Consider the following 25979-nt stretch of genomic DNA (forward strand, 5'->3'; position numbering starts at 1 on the left):
GCTAAATAAACTGATGCCCAGTTGAGAAAATACGATGTGGATTCAGTGTTATCTGATGGATTGCCCCACTAGAACCAGACGCCTTGCTTAGCTGAATGTATTTCCTGTACCCTTCGTAATAAAGGAAGAGTTGACTTTTTAAGGAAGATTTTTAACATTAGCATCTACTTTCAGCTGGCTCAACAGTTAAAGTACCCATACAACCCAATTCCAAAGCCCAGTCCAGTCTCCAACCATCTTGGAAGGACCAAGAAGTGACAGTGAATCTTGAAGACTTTCTCAGTCAAAGATGTCTTGGACTCAACCATCACAGCTCACTCAGCTCACATTTTCCAGTTTATCTCATCCTCCTGCATTATCTTCTAGACTAGCTTAAATCCAAGCCACTCATGAAAACAGGCTCGCAAGCTCAAATGTCTGCAAGGAGACAGGCGTACAGTGCAAAAGAAATAAGAGAACAGAATGTCAAGTGTGCCAACATTTCCTGCTCCTAAGCCTCTGCACAGGCTGTTCTCGCCACTTGGGATTCTGCTTTTACTGACGTATGTAATGGGTTTTCTAGTTTATCGAAGTTTTTATCTATCTTGAAACCACTACTCAGAATTCACGTGTAATAAAAAAAAAAAAAAAAGGATCTATGGATTCAAGACTCACCTGTGAACAGGATGCGGCTGATCATCCCTGGCATCACCATGAGGAACATGGGCAGCAGCTTCAGGTACCCACACATGATGCAGGCGGCCTTCACGTGGGACATGTCCTTGCCTGACAGGCAGCGCTGCACAATGACCTGCCAGGGAAACATGACGTAGTCACGAGAAAACCGGAGGGTGACTTCAATGAAGGGGAGTGCCTCTCTTCAGAATTAATGTTATAGTGAAAAGGAGAGTCATGATAGTGCAAAATAATGGGCTTCCGAGTAAAATTGGAACTTGAATCCTTGCTCCTCTTACATGAATATTTGACTTCTGTGAGTCTCAGTTTTTTCATCTCTAAATAGGGTTATCTCTTGTAGGGCATCCTGAATACTTGGTATGTTTGTAAGACTCGTTACATTTAAATCAGTACCTATCACTACTATTAAAACATGTTTACAGCTCCCAGGCTAAACTGCAACAAGGGCCATGTGCTTTTCCAGGTACAAAGCTGTCACTATTGACTTTTGCCACAAGTTGTGCCTTTGATGTGTGTGTGTGTGCACGCTCGCAGCCCCTCAGTCATGTCTGACTCTTCGTGACCTCATGGACCGTAGCCCACCAGGTGGAATTTTCCAGGCAAGAATCCTGGAGCAGCTTGCCATTTCCTACTCCAGGGGATCTTCCTGACCTAGGGATGGAACCTGTCTCCTGCATTGAAAGGCAGACTGTTTACCACTGTGTCACCTGGGAAGTCTTTGATATTCTACTAAGTATGTGACTAAATAAGTCTCATACTCATTGGTTTCTCTCAACTGTTGTTAGGCAATTATCCCGAAGGGAAAGCGAGCTCACTGAACTGGAAACCTCAGAGTCAGGCAGCCATCAGAATAGAATTCTGAGATATTCATCTCTAGATTTCTTCAGACCACACTGAGTTATGAATCAAATATGATGGTCCTGGGAAAACGAATGTATATAATTTCGTAATTCCTACTTAAGTTGTGCAATTTCTTGACTAATAAATTTCGTAGCAAAGCATAACTTCTAACCATAATAACATTTTGATGTCACTTTTTCTTCTCAAGGAATGTTGTGAAACAAAGATGTCTTTTTCTGCTTAACTGTCTTTGGGGAGACAGATCTGTTAGGGACAGTGTTATTTAGTGCTGAGGGAGCAGGCGATATTTTTGGACAAAGGCCTGGAAGCTGATGGTTGGAGGGGCAACACAAATTAAAGGTGAGGAGAGAGCCCTGTCAGCAGACAAGCAGGTTCAGCCCCTACATCTAAGAAGGATGTGAGGTCACTTATAGGAAGTAAGTCAGTCAGAGCCAAATATAAGTAATAAAGATGGTCCCACAAATCAGTGGTGTAAGGATGCATTCTTTGATAGATATGTTGAGGAAATCAGTTTACTATATAGAGAAAAAGAGAACTGACACTGACATTATGTATGGCCATTGATTTAAAGTGAGTTAAAATTGTGAAATTGTAGGTTTAAGTTGACAGAGACTATTTAGGAAGAAGAAAACTTCCAAAAAAAAAAAAAAACCCCACCAAAATAAAAACAAACTCATTTGCTATAAAAAGGAGCACCCAGAAAACAAAAAAATAAGATCTTAGAAGCTTTAAATACAAAGGCAGAAAAACTGGAGGATAAAATTAAGAAAGTCTCCTATTAAGTAGAGCAAAAGACCAAGGGACGGATGACGGAGAGAAGTAAAAACATTAGCGAACCAGCTGAGGAAGACCAACACCCAAAAGTAGAGTTCCAGATATGAGGAAACAAAATGGAAGGCAGCAAAGAAAGAATCTCCCCAAATCAGTCAAGACATCAGTTACCTGATCACAGAAGTTCACAGCGGCCTGTCATAATGGATAAAAATAGACCCACACACAATAGTACATTGTGGTGAAATTTCAAAATTTTGAGGCCAAAGGAAAGGCAAGTTTCCAGAGAGAAAAAGCAGTTGTTCAGTCACTCAGTCATGTCTGACTCTTTGTGACCCCGTGGACTGCAGCACACCAGGCCTCCCTGTCCCTCACTAACTCCAGGAGTTTGCCCAAGTTCATGTCCCTTGAATCAGTGATGCCATCCAACCATCTCATACTCTATCACCCTCTTCTACTTCTGCCTTCAATTTTTTCCCAGCAGAGTCTCACCCAAAAGATCAAGAATAACTTCAGGCTTCTCACCTGTGATGGTGGAAGTCAAAATACAATGAATCTATGACTCTGGGAAGATTATTTCCAACCTACAAATGTGCACAGAGCCAGAGATCAATTTACTAAGAGTTGGAGTGAAGACATTTTGAAACATGCAAATTCACAGCAAATGTATCTCCCTTCTTTATCAGCAACTAACTGGATAATTCATTGCCTCAAAAAGCAGGATTAAACAAAGAAAGATGATGATGTAGAATATTGGGGATAGGAAATACAAGCCAAGAATGAAGCAAAGGGGATGCCAAATATAGTAGTGAAGGGAGTTCTGAGTTAGGATGAGAGCCAGGTACAGTGGACAACCCAAGAGTTGGTGAGAGATGAAAGGCTCTAAGAGAAAAGAAGGAGCTCATAGAATACTTGATGTGCTTGCACGAAATGAGAGGAGATTCAGGCAATTTGCTGAGGGTTTGTTATTGAATGAGTAATAATCACCAAGAAAATTTAAAACAAAAGTATTTAGAGTTATTCATTTTAGGGAAAAGAAAAAGCTAAAGAAAAGTCAATCAGAGAATATTATGTAGCTTGGTTGTGAGTTACATTTATGTAGTCACAAAAATTGCTGCATTGAATGCACATCTCACCAAAACTGTGAACTGGATCTATTAGGAAGATGAATGAAAGGAGGTGTGCCTGTAGGGGATTGAGAGTGGAAAACTGAAAAAGCTAAACTCTCATCTCTCTTTATGGGAAGCCAATAGAAAACTCTAAAACTGGAAAACTAAGAGGGCGCAATACAAGGATTTATTTGAATCTCCTGGGAATCAGGTTTATGAGAAAATTCTGATTCAATGGGTGTGGGTAGCATCTAAGAGCATTCATGTCTAATAAACTCTAAGGTAATATCCATGCCAGTCGTTCACAAACTATACAGTGAGTACAGGATTTAGAGAATAAAAATACATACCAAAATATTTAACTGAGGAAGCTGAAATTGTTTGCCTTTGGGAGATGAGAAATAGGTAGAAAGTTGGACACCAGAGAGCTATTTTTCATAACAGTATTAGTCACTCAGTCATGTCTGATTCTTTGTGAACCCATGGACTGTAGCCTGCCAGACTTCTCTGTCCATGGAATTCTCCAAGCAAGGATACTGGAGTGGGTTGTCATGCCCTTCTCCAGGGGTTCTTTCTGACCTAGGGATCGAACCCAGGTCTCCTGCTTTGCAGGCAGACTCCTTACCATCTGAGCCACCAGGAAAGGGTCCATTTTCTTTTCATTTTTCATAATAAGCATCATATTAATAGAAGTGTTTGGCTCTTTAAATGATGTGTGTGTATGAAATAGAAACTAGATGTTTTTCTATGAGTAGAAAAAGAACAACATAAACATATTCATGTATCTCTCTCTCTCTCTCACACACACACACAGACACACAGACACACACACACACACACACACACACACACACACACACACACTTTACCTGATCTGTACACCAATACCATGCAGCTACAACAGTCATTCCGAATATTGTTCCTGGCCATGGAATATCCCCAGTGACAGCATCTCGAAAAATATGGAAGGAGTCTCCCTGAGGGGTGTAACACTTGGATTTGATTGTCAGGTTGTCTCCCTCCACTATGGTTGGGATGGCATTCATGTACTTGTCTGTAAAATTCTCGTAGCCTCCGACTTCGGCAAAAGCTGAAAAGGAATTGGATAAAATGAAATTTCTGTCAAATCTTAGACATCTAAAGAGTTAATAATCACTCCTTTGTCGTGGAGGTACTCAAACACCTCCAATCAGATTATTTGTGGTGAGGGGACATAGGGAAACTTACCCCACTGGGAGGGTCTGGAAAAGCTAGTCAGGTGTAGGAAAGAACCACAATGGATGGAAACCTTAGAAAGATGAGCCCAGACATTTGGGACAACTTATAAAGGTTGAGATGACACAAAATTCATCAGAGTAAATTTTAGAGTGGTAGATATTACAGTTGTCCAGTTGAGTCTGACAGTTTACTTTTTTATTCATTATTTAATTTAGCACTAACACGTTGTGTGTACCAAATACTGTGGTGGGATTATGTGCAAAATGAACTCAACCTAAGGGAAGATGCAGACAATACAAGGAATTTGTTCTGATAAGGGAAATACGGTTTGTAGCAAAAATACATGGAGGGCCTAGGAGGTGAGAGTCTACCCATAGGATAGGATAAGTGAGTCTTAGAGAAGCTGATGCCAGGGCATACACCACTGAGGCCAGAAACCAAAGGAGCGTGAACGAGAAAAACAGAAATTCTGGCTAAGTAGCAAGTTCACAAGGAGTTGGTAGTAGCAGTTGCTTCAGGAGTAGCGTTGTGCAATAGAACTTCCTACAATGATGGAACTGTTACATATCTGTGCTGTCCAATGGGGTCACTACTGGCCATATATTGGGGCTTCCCTAATGGCTCAGTGGGTAAAGAATCTGCAATGCAGGAGACACGGGAGATGTGGGTGCATCCCTGGGTCGGGAAGATCCCCTGGAGGACCAAAATGGCAACCCACTCCAGTATTTTTGCCTGAAAAATCCCACGGACAGAGGAGCTTGGTGGGCTACAGTCCATGGGGTCATAGAGACTTGGACATGACTGGGCAGCTAAGTGCAGGACACTGCCATGTATTGAGTGCTTGAAATATGGCTAAGCAAGTGAGGAACTGAATTTTTAATTAGCTTAAATTTAAATGGCCGCATGCGGTTAATGGCAACCATGTTCTGACGAAATCATCAGTCATCATTACGAATTTGTTGTCTCTGTAGTTCGATCAGTGTCTGCCTCGTATCTTGGGCTCTGATTAGGTGCCTGCGTGTTCAGGAATGTCGCATTCAGTGCAGCCTGAGTGGGTGTTGGAGCAGGGTGACTGCCGGACAAGGGAGGGATGAAAAGGATTTGTTTTCACCCTATATCCTTTTTCACTTTATGCATGGATTTTCTAGGCAAACAAAAGCAAAAACTATAATAAAAGAAGCCAAAAATTAGCAAGCTGTAAATCAGATTCATCAATAGTGATCTGGCATGACTTAAAAGAATGAATAACTGATGGTACTGATAAGTGAGAGTCATAAAGGAAAATACAAACTATATTTGTTACTTATATAATAATAGAGTAAGGAATATACTTTAATAGTTTCCATCAGTCATAATGAAGTTAATATTCAGTACCTAAATTTTTCCTAATATTTAATCCTTCATTTAATGAGGATTTTATGTAAATGAAAGGTTACTGTGCATTGGATCCAATGCACCAATATTTTCATAAAGTGTCAACTCAATGGTACTGATTTTGTCCATTCTGAACACAAGAATATTAAGGTTAAACAAAATAATTTATCTAAGCAATAGTTTTTCAAAGGAGGTAAAAGTGAAAAGTGAAATTGAAGTCACTCAGTCGTGTCCGACTCTTTGCGACCCCATGGACCATAACCTGCCAGGCTCCTCCGTCCATGGGATTCTCCAGGCAAGAATATTGGAGTGGGTTGCCATTTCCTTCTCCAGGGGATCTTCCCCACCCAGGGATCGAGCCCAGGTCTCCCGCACTGCAGGCAGACTCTTTACCGTCTGAGCTAGCAGGGAGCCCCAAAGGAGGCAAAGTTCTCCCTTACTTCTTCATGCTGAGATAGTACAGTAAGAAAGAAGTTCGCAGACACTCCTTTCTGCGTAAGGAGTACGCGAAAGAAAGAAGTTCGCAGAATTATACGCATGATTGGAAAATGTGACCAAATAGAAGGGAGGCAGCGGTCAAGAGCAGTCAGACTGAACAGACGGAAGTCCCAGGGTTTCTGACCTCAGGGCATTGCTCATACCTTTATCACTTACCGAACCCCATGAGAATAAAAGAACCTATCAGCATGATGGCCGTTTGGAGGGTGTCTGTGTAAATAACTGAGGCCAAGCCCCCTGTGAAGAGAAAGAAAGGAATCAGGACATTTTACTCATGCGCCCTCATCTATCTGCTGTCACCTCTGTGTTCTCCTCTACCCAAACTCTAGAAATAACTCAGCAGAAACATATCAAATGCTCCTGGATGGACTACAAGCCCCTCTCGGCATCTTTGTCGCCTTGGTAGTTATGCCTCTCCTTGGTCCTCTTGTCCGCCTTGCCTTGCCTTGACTCGGTTTCTATGAATTAGAGTGGAGTTCCACCTTTGTGTGAATTTTTGAATATTAAATAGAAATAAAGGCAAAGTTTTAACAGCATAGATTTTCCCTCACTGATCCCTCAGTTTGCTCCATTTAGCACAATTACACTCGCTCTCAAAAAACTGGGCAAGGCCATTTTCAGTCTCCTGTTGGAATGCATTATTGTTTCATTAGTGGAGAACCAGATACATTTGATGAGCTGTGTTTCGCTGCAGTGTTGTTCGAACAACAAAAACTTCCCTTTGAGCTCTGGGCTCACAGACTCTCAGTTAATGAGAGTCCCTTTATGGGAGGGAAACAAGATGGATACTGAAAATAGGAGATTTATGCCCTTATCTGTCACTTATTCTGAGACATGTACTTGATGTATAAAAATGGCTTCAGGACTGTCTTTATTGTCCCAGCTATACTTTTTCTTTATTTTTCCAATTGAGCTGGTGTGGTTTGATTTTCATGTTAGTGTGCATGAGGGAGAACACTGGTGTATCTGGCTCATGAAGGCCTGCTTGAGCTATTCACCACACCTTTCCTCCCACCGCCAGCCCACTGCTCCAGTTTTCCTTCCCTGATTCTGCGGCTCATAGTCCCACCCCGTGCCCTGGCATGTATGCACTCGGACCCTGCCTCGGTGTTGCCAGTGTCGGGTCTGAGCCACTATTTCATCCAGACTTCCCATGTGTATGTTACGCTGGATTCCAAACGCCGATCTGCGTACCAGACGCATAGCCGAGCCAGGTCACCATTTTCCCATCCCGTTTACCACGTCACCAGGTGCTCACACCTCATACTGTTTTCTTTGCTCTAGTTATGTTTCTCCACCCGTGCGTGAACCTCACAATGGAAATAAAAGGGTATCCTTACACGGCAGTGACGATGCTAACGGCAGCTTGGAGTGAGGTCAGCAAAAGGTAGCGTGGGCTCACCAGTGATTGTGTAAATAGCAGTGAGAGCCAAGAGGATGAAGATCGCCAGGTACAGGTCCAATCCCAAGGCCAGGGTGATGAATATGGCTCCAGAAAATATGTCTGACTAGAGAGAAAACAGTCAGGGTGGAATGGAAACACGCAGTGCGTCGCTCAGCTCTTCACTGATGTCTTCCCACTAATGTTTGACGCTCCCTGGTGGCCTAGTGGTTAGGATTCAGCACTCTCCCAGCCTCGGCCCAGGTTCGATTCCCAGTCAGGAAAAGCCTGTCTTTTCTCTCTGCTTGCCGCCTACCAACAACCCTAGTGAGACCATACCATCCTTTGGGGCTTACCAGGTAGTGCTAGAAGGAAAGAATCTGCCTGCCAATGCAGGAGACCTAAGAGATGCCAGTTCTGTCCCGGGGCTGGGAAGGTCCCCTGGGGAAGGGCATCGCCATCCACTCCAATATTCTTGCCTGGACAATCCCATGGACAGAGGGGCCTGGTGGGCTACAGTCCGTGGGGTCTCTAAGAGTCGGACACGACTGAGCACTCTTGGACCCTACACATTACTGGAGGTTGAGAACCAGTGAACATACGATCTTTTTAATACTTGGGGCAGGGGAAGGCTGTGGAAGTTGTTGATCTGTTTAATAAGTAACCAGGACAGAAGCTGTTATCATTGTATGATAATAAAATGTACACAAAATGTCATGTCTAGGATTATTGATACCACTTAAGAATGGACTCCTGCTACAGAATCTTTCCAGTTGACCTGCCAGACCGTGAACAGTCACACACACGCTCTGGGCCTCTGTGCTGCTCCATTCAGCTCCCCAGCCTTCCACCCACTCCACACCAGCAGGAACCAACCACCTCAGGAGGCTGCCTCCCTTGGGGGCTCCCTTTGGTACTTGTCATTCTGCTCCAGCACCTTGTTCATACTCTAGCATCATAAAGCTCTAGATGTCAGAGCCAGAGGAGAATGGAGATCACCAGCTCCCACCAGAGGAGCATGTAAGCATGAAGCCCCGGACACCTGCAGGCTCCTCCACCTCCCTTGGGCTCTCCTCACCTTCCTGTCCTGGGACTTAAGTGCTCCCAGCCCTCACCAATGAGGATGACCTCCAATTCCACCCAGCATTGACTGCCATCCTCTTTCCTGGCCTGAAGCATATTTCCTGTACTTATCCACACACTCTAGTCCAGCTCTTAGTTTACTATATTTGCATATAATGTCATAAAGGGCTATTTCACATGTAAAATTCTTATACCCTTAACGACGTGGTGAACTGCTAGTGAACAGGAATCTTGTTGCCCTAACATGGAGCTCAGCAATTTATAATAAGTACTGGGAAATGCTCGCGTTGCATTAGGAAGGCTCGGGCCATCTAATCCAAGCAGCTGGTTTACTTCCAATCATGATTTGGCTCAACAGAGGATCATTAAGCAGAGTGAACTTCTGCTCTAGTGAACTGCCTGGACTATAAACTTGCAGGAGATTATGTCCCTAGCCACTGATACATGAGATTTTTCTTTGGTTTCTACATGTACTGCTGAATCTTCAAATTTCTTCTTTCCTTAATAATTATCTCCAAGAGACTTAACTTAAAAAAAAACTTTAGAATTCTTTTAACACTTGTTTGTGATATTCGTTTCGTACAGGCAATCTCAGATAAAATAGGGTACATTTAAGCAAAGTCAGTATAATAACACAAAACACTTTCCCTTCTGGTCTTCATGTTAGATAGTCAAGCTGAAAAGGAAAATGTAAACCTGGAGTGGCCTTGACAATGAGAATGAAAAGGTTATTGTGCAGGGGGAGGTGGGAGCTAGAGAGTCCTTAGCTTCTGCTACTGAATTGTTGTGCTACTTGAATGAGACTTTCTCTCTTTCTGTACATCCATTATTTTTTTCATAGTCTTAATGAAAGGATGGGTTTATACTCTGGAGGCTCTTGTGACTCAGAATTCTTTCACTCTATGAATGCAGGGTTTCTGAAGCTCCTTTTTCTTTTTTGGCATAAACTCTTGGTAGAGAGACCCCCTGGTGGCTCAGATTGTAAAGAATCTGCCTTGCAGTGCAGGAGACCTGGGTTTGATCCTTGGGTTGGGAAGATCCCCTGGAGAAGGAAATTGCTACCCACTCGAGAATTCTTGCCTGGAGAATTCCATGGACAGAGGAGCCTGCTGGGCTATGGTCCATGGGGTCACAAAGAGTCAGACACAACCGAGCGATTAACATGTTCAGAGAGACCCCAGGTAGTTTTAAAACATCCGTATATGGCTTGACCCATGAAGTTCTCTGACCTTGGCACTCTTGTCCCTCATGAAGCTAAAACGCCAGGAGGGCACTGAACTCACTGAGATTCTCAGAGCCACACAGATGAACAGGGAGAGGATGGAGAGGTAGACCTGGAGCCGCTTCCCACCGAACCGCTTCCTCAGGTATTCCGGCATGGTCGTCACCTGCAGAGACAGACACCAGCAGGGGTTCATCCTCAGGGTCCCACACACTCAGATGATCTGACATGGATTAAGCCTCTGTGGACAGGTAACGGTGTGTGGCAGTCACCCTCAGGGTGGGTAACACCCCCCAAAGTGGGGAGACGTGAGTGAGAAGGCACAGCCCCTTGGGAAACTGTGAGTCCGGAATGAACATGGGCTTTGGACTCAAGCATTCCTGAGATCTGTTCCCGGATTGTGACCTTTGGCAAATGGCAGTCTCTCTGAACCTCTGTTTTCTCACCTGTAATGTGGGGCTTTAATATGGAAGTAGGTGTAAAATACCCACCACAACACCAAATGAATGGTGATGCTCGAGAGGTAATATTCATTATTTTCACTGATAATGTTGCAGTCTAGCAAAAACAGCATAACTGATGGACTGCAATTACGGTTACATGATAAATAGATAATTGAATAAACTGCAAATATACTTCTGTATGTACAGTCACGTGATTATCTTTATTGAAAAGAAGAGTTACATTAAATCCTATGTAGAGAAAAAGCTGAGGTTATCATTATCGAAATACTAGGTCTGCTATGTGATCAGTTTAAAGGGTTCATTTTTCTGGTTTCTTCATAGCAGACCAAGCGCATGGTTTCATCTCCTCCAATATAAAAGAATCTTAAACATTTATATAATATTAGCAAAAGCAAGAAGGGGAACTCCTGGGGCTCAGAAACTGCAGAACCACCTCAAGGATGGTAAGCCATGTCTAAGAACACATGCATGTTATGTGCTGTGGATCCTTGCACCAAAGAGAGCAGAGCTTGCTCAGCCTAGAATGGGAAGGGACTCAGGATGAGCAAAGGGCTATACAGTGACGTGCAGAGGCAGTAGACAGTAAAGCTTGGCCCCCTGGAGCCCCATCCCAGGAATTAGCCCAGGACACAGCACCCCTCAGCTGCAGAAGGAATGAGTATGGCAGTTAGGCTCCAAGAGGCACAGCAGTGCCCCAGTTGGTTGGCAACACCCAATTTGAAGGGGAGCCACCAGAGCATGGTACTTCCTACCCCTCATTAAAAAAAAAAGCTACCTTCCAAACATCAGAATAACAAAAATTAGAATAAAGGAAAATGTATTGGCAAGAATGTCAGAAAAATGGAATCCCCGCAACAGTGATCAGCAAGAGGATAGCCGACTGCAGCCATTTTTAAGAGCAATCCTGCAGCACTTTGTGGTCTTTTTAATTTTTAAAAATTCTTTTATGATTTGCATTATTTTTTGGCTATGCTAGGTATTTGTTGCTGCCTGCGGCTTTCTCTAGTTGCAGAGAGTGGGGCCTGCTCCTTGTTGGCGGTGAGTGGACTTCTCATTGCAGTGGCTTTTTCCTGTCTCAGAGCACTGGCTCTAGGAGCTGGTTTCAGTATTTTGTGGGCAGCACGTGGGCTCAGCAGTGTGACACGCGGGCTGAGTTGTCCAGTGACGTGTGGGATCTTCCTGGACCAGGGATCAAACCCATGTTTCCTGCACTGGCAGGCAGATTCCTTACCACTGGACCGCCAGGGAAGTCCAGTAGTTAGTGATCTTATGTAAACATAAACTCAGAAATTCTGGGACGAATAATGTTACTCAGGTTTCATAGCTGAGCAGAAAAAAATGAGGGAATAAATGAATGCCTGACATGTGTACCGGAGAACACCTGTGGATACTCACCCCTGCCTTGATGTAAATGGGGACAAAGAACCACCCTAGAACGAGCAACAGCAGCAAGGCCTACAAGAAACCAAGGACAGAGTGGAAGTTAGAGAGGTTTGGCTCTGGGCCTTTTCGCTTCACAACCTCCAAGTCTGAAAATAAAACGTTTGCTTCGATCCTGTCCCGCTCAGACAGTTATGATCCCAAGACAGCTGTGGGTCCATTTCTTCTGCTTCCATGATCCAGAGATCACCATTTCCTGGGGCTTAGGATGTGGCAAAGATATGTGGTGAAAAATGGACAGTTAGAGATCTGAGCCCAGCTGGACAACTAGAAGGTCATACAATCTTTACCAAAAGGAATTATTCTTAAGAAAAAATTTATTTAGCTGTGTCGAGTCTTCCTTGCAGCACATGGAATCTTTCTGTGTGGCGAGTGGGCTTGTTGCCCTGCAGCTTGTGGGATCTTAGTTCCCCCACCATGGATCGAACCCTTATCCCCTATAAAGGAAGGTGGATTCTTAACCACTAAGCCACCAGGGAAGTCCCCAGGAATTATTCTTGAATGTCAGGAATCATATAGAGTGACAAACCAATGAGAAATTTAGAGGCAGAAGAATATTCCCAGTGCCCCCCAAGCCTTGCCAAATATAATGATGATAATAGTATAATCTTACATGAGTATTAACGTTTATGAAAAAGTCTTCACTTCTATCACTCACGCTGTTCTCACAGCACCAGGTTAGGCAGCTGCGATAAGCACAGTTATTCTCCTGTTTTATGGAGGGGTAAAATGAACCTCACAGAGATGAAAGAAATCCAAGGTCACAGGCTAAGAGCCAGGCTCTCAGCAAGCTGATAATCACACTCCCTGGGGCCATAGAGCATTTTGTCCACGCTTCTGGAGGCTGGCTCCTTTCTCGACTCCATGGCACCATCAAAGCAAAACCCAGACCATAAGGCACACGTGGAGGCTGGGTCCATTCTGAGTCTCTGACACTACTAAAGTAATTATAGGGGCAAAATCTTCAATAGGGGCGGGGCACGGTTACTTGTGACGATGCAAGGTCCCTGGCTGAGTCTATCCAGGATAGTTTTAAATGTAAATAGTTTCAATGTAAAATGATCCAGGATCATCTTACAATGATCCAACTTTCTTCCACATAAGCATCTCCCTCTGACTGATAGGCATATACATGCACAAGCAAACACTAGAAAGGATAAGAGAATAGAACTGAAAACACCCAGTCAACTCAAGAAATGTTTATAGCATGTGCCCAGTCAAATGCTGAATGATGGGGTGGTGTGAGGGACACGAGAGGAGATGGTCGCTTGTCCTTAAAGACCTTAGAGTCTAATTTAGAAGACACAGCTTGCACTGGTGAGATGGCAGTAGAGCAATTAGGAACTCAGTCACCAAGTCTTAGAGATTCTATCTACTCCTCCAAATCAGTTACTCTTTACGATGTTGTCGCTTCCTTGGCCAGTTTCTACTCCTCTGCCTGGCATCAGCCTCAGGAAGTTCCCTGGACATGGGCCTGGTTCCACCACCATCTAGGATGGACGCCCCTTCTGCATCCAGCCATGCCCTTTCCGTTTCCTTCTGTTGAGATCTCTCAACGCTCCATGCATGCTTCTCTCCTTGTACTTTCTACACTGTAGCGAATGTTTATCTGTCTCTCCCACTGGGATGTAAGCTTTTCAAAGAAGGGGTCATTATCTGTACATTTTAAAATTTCTTGCTTCTAATTCAGACTGAATGTATAATACAGCTCGGGGCAGGGGGAGAGATAGAAATGAGAGCTAAAATGATCAAGGAGGTCAAGTAAAAGTGGGGTTAAATGATATAGAGATGACTTCCCTGGTGGGAATAATGGCTTTAGTGAAATCTCAGAGGTAGGGTATGGCCCAGGCAAAATGGGCCCACAGGGTTCAAGGTTCAAGAAGAAGGAGAAATAGAAGTCAAACCAAAGAGGGGTTTGTCCTATGCAGAAAAGAAAAGTGCAAGTGAAAGTCGCTCAGCCGTGTCCAACTCTTTGCGACACCATGGACTGTCAGTCCATGGAATTCTCCAGGCCAAAATACTGGAGTGGGTAGCCTTTCCCTTCTCCAGGGGATCTTCCCAACCCAGGGATCGAACTCAGATCTCCTGCATTGCAGGTGGATTCTTTACCAGCTGAGCCACAGGGAAGCCCAAGAATACTGGGGTGGGCAGCCTTGCCCTTCTCCAGGGGATCTTCCCAACCCAGAGATCGAACCCAGATCTGCATTGCACATGGATTATTTACCAGCTGAGCCACAAGGGAAGCCCAAGAACACTGGAGTGGGTAGCCCAGACAAACACACTAGAGTTTTGATTTAAAGGAAGAAGCCTGTGATGTCACTTACATTCCATTCAAATGCTGCAATGGCAATTCCTGAAGCCGCTCCGGTCCCTGCCAGCCCCACAAAGTGGCCACTGCCGATGTTACTGGCGAAGAGAGAGGCACCCATCTGGAATCCAAGGGAAGAGACTAGGGTCAGAGTTAAAAGTCCCAAATTAGACTTCCTGAAAGCAGGTAAATGTTGCAGTGTTTCCATTACTTTTCCATATGGCAGGAGTCAGCAAGCTTATAGCTTGGGGCCTGAATTTAGCCAGTCACCAGTTTTTGCACGGTTGGTATATAAGATTGTTTTTGTATTTTTGAATCATTTTTTGGCTGTGCTGGGTCTTTTCATTTTGGTGCACAGGCTTCCCTTGTTTCGGGGCATGGGCTCTAGAGTGGGCTCAGTAGTCGTGGCTTGTGGGCTTCTCTAGTTGTGGCACTCAGGCTTAGTTATCCTTTGGCATGTGGGATCTTAGTTCCCCAACTAGGATCAAACCTACGTCCCCTGCGTTGGAAGGTGGGTTCTCAACCACTGGGCCACCAGGAAAGTCCCTGAATGGTTTTTTAAAAATTGAGAGAGCAGCATTGACATACATACATTCCCATGTGTAAGATAGATTGCTAGTGGGAACCTGCTGGATCACACAGGGAGCTCAGCCTGGTGCTCTGGGAGGGGGGTTCCAGAGGGAGGGGGCTTATGTATACTTACGGATGATTCACATTGCCATACGGAGAAACTAATACAATATTGCAAACAGTTATCCTCCAATTAAAAATAAATTAAAAAAATATGAATCAGAGCTAAACCAGCTCTTTCCAAATGCCACACTATACCTTCTCTCATAATTGGTGATGTATTCTTATTTATTAGAACGACAGGGCTGAGCTCTGAGGCCAAGGGTTTAGGAAAAGAGACACCAGAGAGCAGGCAGGCAATGCACCTCAGACATGATCAGCACTCTACATGTTTTCTTGGCTTGTCCTTAAACATACACACTGGAAATTTATCGCCAGGAAGCTTTGACTCACTCACCGGCCACCAGGTCACATCTCGACCAGCCAGAAAGAAGCCTCCAACGGTACCCCGGTTGGTCCTCAGCATTGCCTGAGAGAAGGGAAGACATTTACGAGTCAAGCCACAGAAAGAGCCCCTGAGGTGCCCCTGAATCTCTGGCTAGGCTGCTGACAGACATGACCTTCTTTTCCAGCACTCCTAAAAAGAAACATTATCCTCAAAACTGTGATCCAGCACCAATTTTTCAAGGACTTCAAAACCACACTTTCATAGAAACCAAGGCACTTTAAGAAGTCATATTTCTCAACTTCTGTCCTAATTCCTCTGTTTATTTTCATTGATGAATACAATATGAGGTATCTATCCTTAAAGCTGTGCTTGGAAGGAAATTTGCAGCCTCCAGCTCATTGCTTAAAAGAGAGAATGAACGCAAATGACTTAAGCGTCCAAATCAACTAAGTTATTGATAGAAAGTGAGCAAAGGAAAATAAAATCAACGAGATAATAACACAACATCTTTATTCATGATGTCAGGTGCTGGAAATGCCAAATAGGATAGGTCTGCAGTCCCGCTCTTGGCCCTGTTCACACGACGGGCTTGTTAGAAGGATAAAGTAAATCAGTGGAAGCGTTGCTGACTCACACGTGAGAAAATGACTGCTTAGAGAGGGACAATGAAGTCTGCGGCAGCTGATTGAACGTCCTCTCTGCTTTGTCACATGAGACTTCTCCCTCCCTCAGTCGTTTCCCCCAGCCTCAAGCCTGGAGTCCACTCTGAACATCCCACTAAGCTCCTACATACCCACAGTCCAACGGCCATCACCAACACGAAATAGATGACAATGACGGAGATGTCAGCAGCGTTTTGTATACGCTCTGATGTCTCAGGAGGGCTGGGGGTCTCAGTCACAGCGCTGGGGCTCAGCGTGCTGGCCATGGTTGCAGGCACTGCTTTCCCCATCCCAGGGACAGCCCTTTTCTTATATGTGCTCTAGGTTAATGATCAGCCTCGGGCAAGTGGAGAGCACTATCAGAGCCATCTCCTGGGCAGGAGGACCTTTAAACCTTTCCTCTGAAGCTCTGAGACCCTGGCCCTCCAGCAGGCATGTTGGACTGGGTGGAGTGTGGGAAGGAGGGGTGAGAGATGAGAAACGGGGTGAAAATTGGAGGTGGAGAGAGGGTTGTTCATTATGTGGAAAGATGGTATCTGGGAAGGTGGTTTGATTCTAAAGCTTTGGTTCTACTCTAGGAGGTATGCTGAATAAATATCTCATTTAAAATCCTTAAAAAAAAAAAAAGATTTGAATAGTCTGGGTGAGGATTAGGGAGAGATGAAGGGGACAAAGAGAGGGCTAAGAAAGAGGTGAAGGGTCTAGAAAAGAATCAGGAGGACAAGGGGTGAGGGATCCTTGTAGAGCAGATAAGATTCCCAGCCAAGAAATTTTATCCCTTGAAAGTGAAGTTATTTTGTGTTTCCTAGTTTCCTCTATGTTTCTCTGGAACAGGTAATTTGAGTTAGGCTTTGTATTACACATCAGGACTGAGGCAGCCCATACAAGAAGGGGAAGTGCTCTACCAGCACTGCATTCAGAGGGGTCGGGGCAGGGGTGTGGAGTGGGTTGGGACAGAGGTTTTGACAATGGGCATATCAACCTAAAAGTATGTGATAATGATTCTCAGGACTCATATAAAGATGTGGGATTGCTTGATCATACGATAGCTCTATTTTTAACTTTTTGAGGAACCTCCATACTGTTTGCCCTAATGACTATATCAGTTTATCCCCTACCAATGGTGTACAAGGGCTTCCCTAGTGGCTCAGTGGTAAAGAATCTGCCTGTCAAAGCAGGAAACATGGGTTTGATCCCTGGGTTAGGAAGATCCTCTGGAGGAGGAAATGGCAACCCACTCCAATATTCTTGCCTAGGAAATCCATGGACAGAGGCACCTGGCAGGCTACAGTCTGGGGTCACAAGAGAGTTGGACATGACTTAGCGACTAAACAACAGCAGCAATGGTGCATCTGCTGTCACTTCAGTCGTGTCCGACTCTGTGAGACCCCATAGACGGCAGCCCATGAGGCTCCCCCGTCCCTGGGATTCTCCAGGCAAGAACACTGGAGTGGGTTGCCATTTCCTTCTCCAATGCATGAAAGTGAAAAGTGAAAGTGAAGTCGCTCAGTCGTGTCCGACTCTTAGCGACCCCATGGACTGGTAGGGACTGCCCTACCAGGCTCCTCCATCCATGGGATTTTCCAGGCAAAAGTACTGGAGTGGGGTGCCATTGCCTTCTCCAGCAATGGTACATAGGGGTTCCCTTTTCTCCAGATATTTGCCAGAACTTGTAAGTTCTAATCTTTTTTGATTTTTTTAATTAATTAATTTTTTATTGAAGGATAATTGCTTTACAGAATTTTGTTGTTTTCTGTCAAACCTCAACATGAATCAGCCATAGATAAACATGTATCCCTTCCCTCCTGAACCTCCCTCCCATCCCCTCCCCATCCCACCCCTCTAGGTTAACACAGAGCCCCCTGTCTGAGTTTCCTGAGCCATACAGCAAATTCCCATTGGCTATCTATTTTACATATGGTAATGTAAGTTTCCATGTTACTCTCTCCATACATCTCACCCTCTCCTCCTCTCTCCCCATGACCACAAGTTTATTCTCTATGTGTGTTTCTCCATTGCTTCCCTGTAAGTAAATTCTTCAGTGCCATTTTTCTAGATTCTGTATATAGGCATTAGAATATGATATTTATCTTTCTCTTTCTGACTGACTTTACTCTGTATAATAGGTTCTAGGTTCATCCACCTGTTTAGAACTGACTCAAATGTGTTCCTTTTTATGGCTGAGTAATATTCCATCGTGTATATGTACCACCACTTCTTATCCATTCATCTGTCAATGGATAGCCTTTTTGATTTAATAGTCATACTAACAAGAATGAGGTGATATCTCACTTTGGTGCTTATTTGCATTTACCAAATAATTAGTGATGTTGAACACCTTTTCATATACTTTTTTTGGTAATTGGTATGTCTTCTGCCTCTTGAGAAATTTGTATGCAAGTCAGGAAGCAGCAGTTAGAACTGGACATGGAACAACAGACTGGTTCCAAGTAGGAAAAGGAGTTCGTCAAGGCTGTATATTGTCACCCTGTTTATTTAACTTATATGCAGAGTACATCATGAGAAACACTGGACTGGAAGAAACACAAATGAATCAAGATTGCCGGGAGAAATATCAATAACCTCAGATATGCAGATGACACCACCCTTATAGCAGAAAGTGAAGAGGAACTCAAAAGCCTCTTGATGAAAGTGCAAGTGGAGAGTGAAAAAGTTGGCTTAAAGCTCAACATTCGGAAAACGAAGATCATGGCATCCGGTCCCACCACTTCATGGGAAATAGTTGGGGAAACAGTGGAAACAGTGTCAGACTTTATTTTTCTGGGCTCCAAAATCACTGCAGATGGTGACTGCAGCCATGAAATGAAAAGATGCTTACTTCTTGGAAGGAAAGTTATGACCAACCTAGATAGCATATTCAAAAGCAGAGACATTACTTTGCCAACAAAGGTCTGTCTAGTCAAGGCTATGGTTTTTCCTGTGGTCATGTATGGATGTGAGAGTTGGACTGTGAAGAAGGCTGAGCACTGAAGAATTGATGCTTTTGAACTGTGGTGTTGGAGAAGACTCTTGAGAGTCCCTTGGACTGCAAGGAGGTCCAACCAGTCCATTCTGAAGGAGATCAGCCCTGGGATTTCTTTGGAGGGAATGATGCTGAAGCTGAAACTCCAGCACTTTGGCCACCTCATGCAAAGAGTTGACTCATTGGAAAAGACTCTGATGCTGGGAGGGATTGGGGGCAGGAGGAGAAGGGGACGACAGAGGATGAGATGGCTGGATGGCATCACTGACTCGATGGACGTGAGTGAGTGAACTCCGGGAGTTGGTGATGGGCAGGGAGGCCTGGCGTGCTGCGATTCATGGGGTTGCAAAGAGTTGGACACGACTGAGCGACTGATCTGATCTGATGTCTTCTCTGGAAAAAATTCTATTCAAGTCCTTGGCTATTTGAAAATCAGGTTATTTGGTTTTGCTTTTTTTTCTTTTAAAGCATTTACACATATTTATCTGGCTGCACTGGATCTTGGTTGCAGCACTCAGGATCTTGGCCATGCTGGATGTTTCAGTGTGGTGCATGGACTCTCTAGTTGTGGCACACAGGCTCAAGAGTGCAAGGGCACAGCAGCTCCAGTGCACGTGGGATCTGAGTTCCCTGACCAGGGGTCAAACCTGCATCTCCATTGCAAGGCAGATTCTTAACCACTGAACCACCAGGGAAGTCCCTAGTTTGGCTTTTGAGTTGATGAATGTTTGCATACTGTAGATATTAACCCCTTACCAGATATATGGTTTGCAAATATTTTCTCCATTCTGTAGGTTGCCTTTTCATTTGTCGACTGATCTCTTTGCTGTGCAGAAAACTTTTAGTTTAATGTAGTCCCATTTACATTTATTTTTTTCTTTTCTTGCCTGAGTTTTTGATGTCATATCCAGGAAAGTTATTACTAACACCAAGGTCAAGGAGATTTCCCTCTATATTTTCTTCTAGAAACTTATAGTTTCAGGTCTTATATTTAAATCTTTAATCCATTTCAAGTTATTTATTTTCAGTGTTGAAAGATAGGGATCCAGTTTAATTCTTTGGCATATAGGATCACTTATTGAAGAGACTATCCTTTTTCATTGTGTTCTTGGCATCCTTGTCAAAGACTAATTGACCATCTTCTGGGGTCTATTTATGGGCTGTTGATTCTGGTCCATTGGCCAATGTATCTCTTTTTATCCCAATGTTATACTATTTTGATTACTATACATTTGTAATTTAGTTTGAAATCCCAGAGTGTCATGCCTCCAGTTTTGTTCTTCTTTCTCAAGATTTCTTTATCTATTTGAAAACTTTTGTGGCAGGATATTTTTTCCTATTTCTGTGAACAAATATCACTGATATTTTAATGGGGATTTCATTGAATCTCTAGACTGCTTTGGTAGTATGAGATTTTGACAATATTAATTCTTCCAGTCCATGAATGTGGGATATCTTCCCATTTATTTATATCTTCTTCAGTTATTTTCATCAAGGTTTTATAGTTTTCAGTATACAGATCTTTTACTTCCTTGGTTAAATTTATTACTATTTTATTCTTTTTGCTGCTATTGTAAATGAGATTATTTCATTTATCTATTTTTCAGGTAGTTAATTGTTGGTGTTTAAAAATGCAACTGATTTTTGTGTGTTGATTTTATATCCCACAACTTTACTGAATTTGTTTATTAGTTTGAATAACTTTTGTGTGTGTGTGTGTGTGGAGTTCTTAGGATTTCTTGCCTAATTGCTCTGGTTAGTACTTCCAGTACTATGTTGACTAGGAGTGGTGAGAGTGGGCACCCTTGTCTGATTCCTGATCTTAGAAGGAAAGCTTTCTGCTTTTCACCACTGAGTATGTTAGCTATGGGCTTGTCAGACATGGCCTTCGTTGGGTTGAGGTAAGTTCCTTCAGCACCTGTTTTGTTGAGAGTTTTTAATCATTAAAAGGTGTCAAATGCTTTTCCTGCATCTGTTTTCAGGTCTGTACCTGGGACCCCAGTCAGTGAGTCAATGACCTTGGCGTGGGCTCACCTTCTAAAAGTGCCCCTCCCTGGTCCTGGACTCCATCAGGGAGTCACACGATTCCCAAAAGCACGTTTGCCCATGGAGCCATACCGAATTTCTGTTGCTGAGGGGGAAGACTAGCTGGAGAGCTTCTGTTCCATCGTCTTGCTGATGTCACCTCATGAACCCCTGTACCATTTTAAAGATGACTTTTTCTTGATGGAACATTTGCTTGATTGCCGTCAACTTTTCACTGTTTTCCAGAGCTCAGACAGCATTCTGCTTTGTTTGTTTTGATGTTTCTGTTGGGGAATGAAATCTTGCAATATCTTAGGCCACCATTTTGCTGGCCATTTCATGATTATAGTGGAGTTCTGTAGACTGAGGCATCTCATCAGGTCATTACTATCACCCCCCACACCCTCCCAGAAACCCTATCCTGGGTAAAGTATCCATCCTTTCCTTTGCAACATCTGTCAGCATTTCTGACCATTTAAACGCAGGTCAAGAAGTAACACAGATGAAATAAAAGCCTCAGTAGGAACCAAGAGGGAAATCAAATGGGCCCCCCATACAGGAAAATAGGAGTACAGCTAAGTTAACTAAATATTAAAAAAAAAAAAAAAAAGCTCATCAAACTGCACACTTTAATAAATCACTTTATTTATTTATTTAAAAATAGTTTTTTTTTTTTTTTTTTTTTTGTCTTGAAGCATGTGGAATCTTAGTTTCCAGACCAGGAATCAAACCCATGCCCCCTGCTAGCGGGATGGACCCTTAACCACTGGACCACCATAGAAGTTGCAAGTTAACTAAACTTTGAGCATAAAAGATGGATCTCACTAGGAAAAAAAATAAACTTTGACCTTAGAGTAAGGTAAGAAAATGTCGCTTTTTAGAGACCGGTGAACCTGTCTAAAACCTTCATACAGCATGCGGGAAAGGATTTGGAAAGCTCATGTTTATAACTTTCCTTCACCAAATAAATAAACCCACCAAGCAGCAGGTCTCCTTTGGATCATTTTTCTTTCTGAGTAAGGAATTTCTCTTGGGCATCACGTTGTCTTCCACCTATAGGCCTGGAGTTTTTGCCTTCTGGGCTCCTACCTCATCCTGTGCGCAGGATGGAGGCTCAAGGTGCCACATCCTGGCCTTCTGAAGCCCTTGCTTCTCGAAGCTATTTGGCTTAGCCTCTCTAGTTCCTGCAGCTGTGCACTCACATTCTCTCATCTCAGGCCCAGGGGGAGGGAGGAGGAGGAGTCTGGAAACCAGGATACCTCAGAGACCTGTGAGTCTACAGTTCCTGAACATTGACCAGTCTGAAAAATTAATAAAGGAACTTTGTTACTTTATTACCCTAGAAGAGAAGCGAGTTCTCCTGCCTTCTCTGGGAGATCTATATAGAAGAGTTGGCTTGACAGTTGTGTTTGTTTGGGGCTTCCCTGGTGGGCTGGTGGTAAAGAATCCTCCTGCCAGTGCAGAAAACATGGGTACGATCCTTGGTCCGGGAAAATCCCACGTGCTGAGGAGCGACTGAGCCCGTGCGCTACAACTACGAAGCCTGTGCTCTAAAGCCTGGGAGCTGCAACTGCTGAGCCCACTCACTGCAGCTACTGAAGCCTGGCCACCCGAGAGGCTGTGCTCCACAAGAGCAGCCACCACAGTGGGAAGCCCGTGCACGGCAACTAGAGAGTAGCCCCCTCTCTCTGCAACTAGAGAAAAGCCCGTGCAATGATGAAGACCAGCACAGCCAAAAGTAAATAAACAAATAAACGATTAAAAGCCCTGCATTTGCATGTAGGGGTCTAGGTTGGTCCTTGGGAATGGTTCCCTCCACCCGCTGCGTCCTCACCTCACTGCCGCAGTCACAATGCCTCTGTCTGCTACCTGTCACATAAAGCACCCCTCCCTCCCCCCATACAGGCCTCTCTTGTTCCTTTCTTTATCTGCCTAGGCTTTCCCCCTCTTACCACCATCAGCAAATGGCACACAACGCAGACTTCTGCCATCTCCTGGGTGTCCCTTGACCTTAACTGCAGCAGAGGCTTTATGCTTTCTATTTCCTCTCCTTAAAACATTCTTTCTGCTAACTTGTTAGAACTAGAACAAGTTCTTCCTCCTTTGGGAGACCAAACAGAGTCATGTAAAGTCATATAAAGAGTCATGTATTTATTGTTGCAACATTAAGGCCAGGACATTGCTTGATCTGTTGGAGTCATGAAAATGATGTGAGCTGCAACGTCTCATTATTGCTGTTCAGTTGCTAAGTCGTATCTGACTGTTTGCTACCCCATGGACTGCAGCATGGCAGGCTCCCCTGTCCTTCACTATCTCCTGGAGTTTGCTCAGATTTATGTCCATTAAGTTGGTGATGCCACCCAACCATCTCATCCTATGCTGTCCTCTTCTCCTTTGGCCTACAATCTTTCTCAGCATCAGGGTCTGAAGGTGGCTCTTAGCATTAGGTGGCCAAAGTTTTGGAGCTTCAGCATCAGTAACATCCTTAACAAGAGAGGTCCCAGGATTACCAGCTCTGTGGGTAGAGGGAGTTCAACTTGAACCAGCAGGGGGTGCTGTGGAACTAATCGTGTATACTCTGCTTTTAGCTGCTCCCAGCTGGACAAACCCCAAGCCTGAGGGCAGGAGACCTTTGCTCCCCACTGGGGACTTAGCAACTGTGTCCCCATGAGGAGGGACATCAGTCATAGGTGATGATCTATGAATTATTCAGCAGAAGCCTGGGAGCCATACTCAATTTTTCTTGAGATTTATTGTTCTAAAATAAATAGCTTGGTTCTGTGGTCTTCTGTGGTGCAGAATTTTATTTCTTTGGATCCCCAAGGGCATCATTATTGGATAGTATTATATATATAATACAATATATAATTTACATTATACCATATCATATTATATATGATATGCAATTTATAATATGTAGTCTGTGGTGACCCCATGGACAGTACTGTCCATGGAATTCTCCAAGCAAAAATACTGGAGTGGGTAGCCGTTCTTTTCTCCAGGGTATCTTCCCAACCCAGGGACTGAACCCAGGTCTCCACATTGCAGGTGGATTCTTTATCATCTGAGCCACTAGGAAAGTGGCTATGAAAGTGAAAGTGATAATTTTTATGCATATATTAAAAAAATTTAATTTATTTAGTTAGTTATTTCTGGCTGTGCTGGATCTTCGTGGCTGCGCCTGGGTTTTCTCTAGTTGTGGAGAGCAAGGGCTACTCTCTAGCTGGGCTGCCCGGGCTTCTTATCGCAATGGCTTCCTGTGTTGGGGAGCACAGTTTCTTCGGTGAGCAGGCTCAGTAGTTGTGGTTCATGGGGTTAATTGCTTTGCGGCATGTGGAGTCTTCCTGCATCAGGGCTTGAATGTCCCTCTATTGGCAAGCAGATTCTTAACCACTGGACCACCAGAGAAGTCCCAGTATACTAGAACATAATAGGGGTCTCAGCCTGATTCTCTGGCTCCAGGTCAGGCAGGTGGCCTCCCTGACCATCTCTGGGCTCCAAACTGAGGGGGAGGAGGCTGGTTAATCCTGCTAAGCCTGGAACAGCAGGCTGAGCTCACACAGTGCTTCGGGCCAGGGGGGAATTGAGACACAAACCCTGAGCTCCCCAAGCCTCACCAGTCACCTGGGGAAACTCACAGAGCACTGTTTAACTGGCCCATGAAAAGACAAGAGGTGAGTTCCTACTGACAAGAGTGTGTGTTATTCAGGAGCATTGAAAATAATGAGTAAAAGTGACTGGACCTACACAATTGGTAAGTGTATACTTATCGTTGTGAATATATTTGCAGCAACTTAAAGTTATATACAACTACACAGAGTAAAAATTGGTAAAAAGGAATACAAGGTTTAACTAAGGGGATAGACTTATTTCCAGATTTTTCTTTTCTGTTCCAATGGGAGATGCTGGAGTCACGTGCTCAGAGGGTCCACCTCTCTAACCTTGAGTGGCCATTCACCAAGATCGTCAGTCGCCTTCTTCCTGCCCTTGGCCTGACAGCTCACTCCAGGGATCTTTCTCTCTGCCATGAAGACCACCTGACAGCCTACGGATCCAAACCTAGGCATCAGATTGCTTGAGGCTTCTTTGGCCCAACTTCCCTGTGCCCCTCAACATGCACACAGGCTGGGGACTCCCCTTGTGGTCCAGTGGTTGGGACTTTGCCTTCCAATTCAGGGAGTATGGGTTCGATCCCTGGTGAGGAGGCTAGGACCCCCACATGCCCCGTGCCAACCACCCACCCCCTAAAAAACAAAAAAGGAGCAATGTTGTAACAAATTCAATGAAAATTTTTAAAATGGTCCATATAAGTCTTTTAAAAAAACATGCATACAGGGTAATTTCCCATGTGTTTCTGTTGTACCCTTTAACTGACCTTTCACATACGTGTGCAGTGTCTGGAGACAGCAGGCAAGGTTGGAGCTGTAGGGGTACAGTTGACAGAGATTGACAGTTAAAAAATAATATGCTTCCATCGAAATAAAACTTCAGATGTGAAAGCATCAGCGTTCCAGCTGTGGATCTTCTGAGGCCTCTACTCACGCAATCTGAGACAGTGACATTAGGAAAAAATGGCAGTACAAAAAGAACGCTGCTCCGTGTCCTGTTATCACAGCGGCCAGAGGGGGCAGCCCCGATGGCCAGCAGGGGGTGCTGTGTGACGTCCGTTCCTGAGACTGCAGGTGTGCCAGACGGCTGACAAACCACTCAGCTTGCTCCAGGGGATTTGGGCAAACTGTGTTCTCACTGATGTGTGACTTTTCTCCACCTGCGATTCCTCCTTAGCACCACCATGAGCTCCTTGGTCTGGCTGTCCTGTAGCTTCAGATTTGAGTCAGATCCTCTTCTATATAATCTTTCCCAAGCTGGTTTTAGAAAAGGCAGAGG

General features: G+C 44.2%; 1 protein-coding gene across 1 annotated transcript in view; it reads right to left on the reverse strand.

The window, feature by feature from the left end:
• SLC5A4 (solute carrier family 5 member 4) overlaps positions 1 to 16350 on the reverse strand; it is a 28303-nt gene extending 11953 nt beyond the window's left edge. Inside the window, exons 1-9 of the mRNA NM_001205942.2 lie at positions 16216 to 16350; positions 15432 to 15503; positions 14421 to 14525; positions 12052 to 12111; positions 10254 to 10358; positions 7909 to 8014; positions 6663 to 6743; positions 4286 to 4506; positions 655 to 790 (exon numbers count right to left, since the gene is read on the reverse strand). Coding sequence (NP_001192871.1) covers positions 655 to 790; positions 4286 to 4506; positions 6663 to 6743; positions 7909 to 8014; positions 10254 to 10358; positions 12052 to 12111; positions 14421 to 14525; positions 15432 to 15503; positions 16216 to 16350 — 1021 coding nt within the window. The remainder of the gene's footprint in view (positions 1 to 654; positions 791 to 4285; positions 4507 to 6662; positions 6744 to 7908; positions 8015 to 10253; positions 10359 to 12051; positions 12112 to 14420; positions 14526 to 15431; positions 15504 to 16215) is intronic.
• Between the last annotated feature and the right edge of the window lie 9629 nt (positions 16351 to 25979).

This window comes from Bos taurus, chromosome 17 (genome assembly GCF_002263795.3).
Source record: "Bos taurus isolate L1 Dominette 01449 registration number 42190680 breed Hereford chromosome 17, ARS-UCD2.0, whole genome shotgun sequence".
Lineage (NCBI taxonomy): Eukaryota > Metazoa > Chordata > Mammalia > Artiodactyla > Bovidae > Bos > Bos taurus.